This window comes from Triplophysa rosa, linkage group LG4, assembly GCF_024868665.1.
Source record: "Triplophysa rosa linkage group LG4, Trosa_1v2, whole genome shotgun sequence".
In the NCBI taxonomy this organism is placed as follows: domain Eukaryota; kingdom Metazoa; phylum Chordata; class Actinopteri; order Cypriniformes; family Nemacheilidae; genus Triplophysa; species Triplophysa rosa.
The window spans coordinates 28,252,857-28,256,818 of NC_079893.1; the positions used below are offsets into that span (position 1 = coordinate 28,252,857).

Below are 3,962 nucleotides of genomic sequence, written 5' to 3' on the forward strand. Positions count from 1 at the left end.
ACCGTGGTATATTAATCTGGTGTTGACTCCAACTCAAGGTACTTCAAAGAAACAAACATAAATAAGTAAACATGAGAGTACCATTGCAATGGCATGAGCGTGTAGGTGTGAGGCAAAAGAAATGAGGCTCATTTTCATGCAACGATATTATCGCATTATCAAAATAAAAGCTAGCAAAATTATCTTTCTGTTAAATAAATAAAACATGTAAAATTATTAAAAAATACATTCAACATCTTTTTTATAATTTGGAGCAATTCGCCACTTAATTATTATACAAATATTGTTACAAATATACATTTTATTTACAGTAATAAAAATGTATCACATTTATTTCCAGTCACATTAAATGTCATTTCTGTCAGGACCACTGTCGTCAAATATTTAAACAATAGCAATATTTAAGGTTGGCGGAATGAAACCGTTCTGGGCAAACTCTCAGCCATGCATGGACAGAGCGGGAGCGCAGCAATACATGTTCCCCCACCTGGGGAACCAGAACGGTTCATGATGCGTAACAGGATTCTATTAAAATGATCACAGAGATACAGGCAGATATGGAGGAGATGGGGATGGAACAGTCGTTGAAACAAAAAAGTGTCACTTTAGCCTACATGACAACCACAAAGAAGCTGTTGTTTTCTGCACGTCTTTAAATGTCACAAATGTGTTGGTGTCACAGCTCAGTGTTTCTTCCTCTTCTTTGTTAAATTCACTAAACAAAAAACCTACTTTAAAAATCGTTGTCATTGCATGCATTTATCTGACCCTTGTCTGCACTTATCTGAGCAGTGTAAGTTTCCACTAACCAGTTCTCAGAAAACAGAAGGCAATGAGATATTTCTAATCTGTTTATTAGAGACAAATGCTGTATAACATCTGCATTTCAAACAATCACATCCTTTGGTACAGTAACAAGCAGGCAAAATGATCAATGTTGCTCTTTGTTTGTGATTTATTATATCTGTCAGTTTGTTAAAGCACCTTCTTAACCCTTGTGCTGTTTAAGTGTCGGTCTGTACTTCCGCTTCATGCAGTCTGCCCAAAGCATTATGGGTGATTTCATAATCAGGAGTGGATGAACACTGGAAGTGTATACAGCATGTGAAAGCCATAAAAAATGTGTTCATGCCATTCTTTAGGTTGTTGGTCTTTTTCTTTTTTTCACCAGCAACATATGACACCATTTTATATTAACACCAGATATAAATATATGTTATGAAACTATTTGCAGGGTTAAACAATCTTAACACATCTGTTGTCATACACATCATTTGCACAACAGAGGCATGGAGACGTCAGAGGTTCACCGGCTTACAGTGTAAAGTAAAAGAGCAACATAATGAAAACAAGAATGAGGAAACTGAACTTGTACATGACAGATCATAAGCTATTTTTTCGTGCGTTATACTGTATATCACACTGATGTCCAAGGCATGGTTTGAAACAAAAGACACGGATTCACATAGATAGTTTAAATGGTGGAACCTTTTTACTTTTTAAAAAATGTTTTAAAGCTGCAATTCATCATTTTGAATAATAATGATAATAATATGAAATCTTTCCCTCTATCGCCATCTCTGTCTGAAACGTAAGCTTTACAAAGTTAAGTTACATCAATACATTTACTTCAGCCTAAAAAGTTACAGATTGCAGCTTTTAAAATGGCCGTTTTTAAAATCAAGGGTCAAAGAGAGAAAACAATTTTCAAGTTGTTTTTTATAATGACACAATCGTGTTATACTGTCTCTTGTACTTTGCAAACGCGGTGAGACAAAAAGAATGTGCCGTGCAGTCTTTATTATGGCTAAATACACTAAAGTCTAGCAAACACTTAGTCTTTTTGATCAATAAATGCACAAAAAAAAACTCAAAGTGAGTGAGTGAGTGAAACTTAAACACTTTTACACTTGACATCTATCAACTGTGGTGATTTCTTTTCAATTAAAAGTTTACAATTCTTTAGCGTGCGATGATGAACTACTGCATGTGCAAGGAAATTTTCAGCATTTGTTTTATGTCACTTATAAACACATCCACACTGGACATTCCAGTACGATTTAAACACAAATCAATAAGTTCAGTCGAGTAATAATCATGTATGGTTAAAGTTATTGAGGTGAAATTCATTATGCCCTGACAGTCTTCTTATCGTAATAACAAAATATCACATACGACGTTTAACTAATGGCTAATCCAAAAATGTAAACATCAGAATCTTACCTTCGATGAGGAAAATTCTGGATAGAAAATGTTACTGTTCAAAAACGGCACATAGATTGGTAAATATGTTTTTCTACGCAGCTGATGTCTAACTTTGGTTTGTTAACTTTATACCTCTTTGATAAAAACAGTACAAAAAATACTGTATAAAAAATGAATCAAACTCTCAAGTTTCCTCACGCAAATTGCATAGCATGGTTTTTTTTTCCAAATTGTTTTTCTTTAAAATAACAAGCTGGTATTATAAGTGTCATCTCAGTGCCGTTGCCAGCCCGCCCCTCGCTTGTTTTTACTTTATAGGCTCTTTCACAAAATTACAATTTCGATCGCTGCACTTCCAATTCAGTTCGACATCATTTATACTGTCAAGTCATTCGACCGCGCACGGCTGCTGGCCTTGCTTAGACTGCTGAGGGGTCTTGTATCTTCTATCGTCTCACTGGCTTCCATGGCCAGCTCGTCCTCGTCTTCATCTCGGCGTAGGATGCCTGCCGCACTCGGCCCTATCACAGTAGTCTGGGCGTAGGATGGCAGCATCTCGTCGTACACTTTGGACACGTCTTTCTTAGATGCACTTGCTTCATCTGATTTTTCCTCAAATGGCGCGTAGGGTGCCGGCAACTGCTCCGCCACCTCTGTCAAGGGGAAGAAATGCGACGTGGTCTTGTCCTCTTCCAACAGCTTGTAGCCTTTGGCCTTCTGGATGGTGGACACCGCCTTCTCGGCAACACCGGGTCCCTCGTCTTGGGACCTGGCTGACTTACGGAATGCGAAGTGGATCTTTTTCAACCCCAAATGGCTGATTTCTACAAAGTTGAGGAAGAGGGAGACGCAAGCCACGGCCAGCATGAAGATGATGAAGACGGTTTTCTCTGTAGGTCTCGAGACGAAGCAGTCGACCGTGTTCGGGCACGGCCAACGGCTGCACTTGTACAGCGGCAAGATTCGGAAGCCGTACAAGTAGTATTGACCCACCACAAAGCCTACTTCAAAGAGAGTCTTGAAGATAATGTGACAGATATAGGTCCTCAACAACGTGCCCTCCAGACGAAACTTCTTGCTGCCCTTCGTGCTGGTTTCCTTGGCCGTGCGGACGCTTCCCTGATCAGGTGCGAGCGGAAGCCTCTCCTCTTTCATCTCTTGCTGCCTGTTGAGTTCTGCCTCTTCTCTTTCCTTGCGTTTCTCTTCCATGTGTACGTGGTGGACGGCATGGCCCACGTACACCAGAGATGGGGTGGAAACGAAGATGATCTGGAGAACCCAAAGGCGAATGTGCGAAATAGGGAAGGCCTCGTCGTAGCAAACGTTCTCGCAACCGGGCTGCTGCGTGTTGCACACGTAATCCGACTGCTCGTCGCCCCACACAAACTCTGCGGCCGTGCCCAGAATGAGGATTCGGAAGATGAAGAGTACGGTAAGCCACACCCTACCGATTACAGTAGAATGCTCGTTGACTTCCTCGAGGATGTTGCCAAGGAAACTCCAGTCACCCATGGTTGACTGTCAGAACTGCGGAGAAAACGAGGAAATGTTAAACAATGACAAATTAAATTGTATTAATTGTAAAATTGCATAACAAGGGTTTGAAGATTAGAACACAACTGATACAAAAATAAATGAGATGGTTAAAGGTAACTGAGTCGTAAAGTAGTAATCATAAATTAAATTATTTAAAAACATGAATTTATAATATTTAATTGACGAATTCCTATTCCTACTCAATTACTAGAACATTGCGT

At 39.6% G+C, this 3,962-nt stretch overlaps 1 protein-coding gene across 2 annotated transcripts; it reads right to left on the reverse strand.

Annotated features, from left to right (window-relative positions):
• Positions 1 to 2,169: 2,169 nt before the first annotated feature.
• Positions 2,170 to 3,717, reverse strand: gja8b (gap junction protein alpha 8 paralog b). Of its 2 annotated transcripts, XM_057332716.1 has the most exons (2): positions 2,846 to 3,717; positions 2,170 to 2,797 (listed from the first exon to the last, which is right to left on the reverse strand). In XM_057332716.1, the coding sequence occupies exons 1-2, from the start codon at positions 3,715 to 3,717 to the stop codon at positions 2,581 to 2,583; spliced, it is 1,089 nt and encodes a 362-aa protein (XP_057188699.1). In that variant the 3' UTR covers positions 2,170 to 2,580. The 2 variants fall into 2 exon arrangements, with proteins under 2 accessions (XP_057188699.1, XP_057188698.1); XM_057332715.1 differs by having other exon boundaries at positions 2,170 to 3,717.
• Positions 3,718 to 3,962: the final 245 nt, after the last annotated feature.

Bases quoted from the DNA above. Each gene is read 5' to 3' on its own strand.
- gja8b (XM_057332715.1), bottom strand. From the start codon at position 3,717: ATGGGTGACTGGAGTTTCCTTGGCAACATCCTCGAGGAAGTCAACGAG.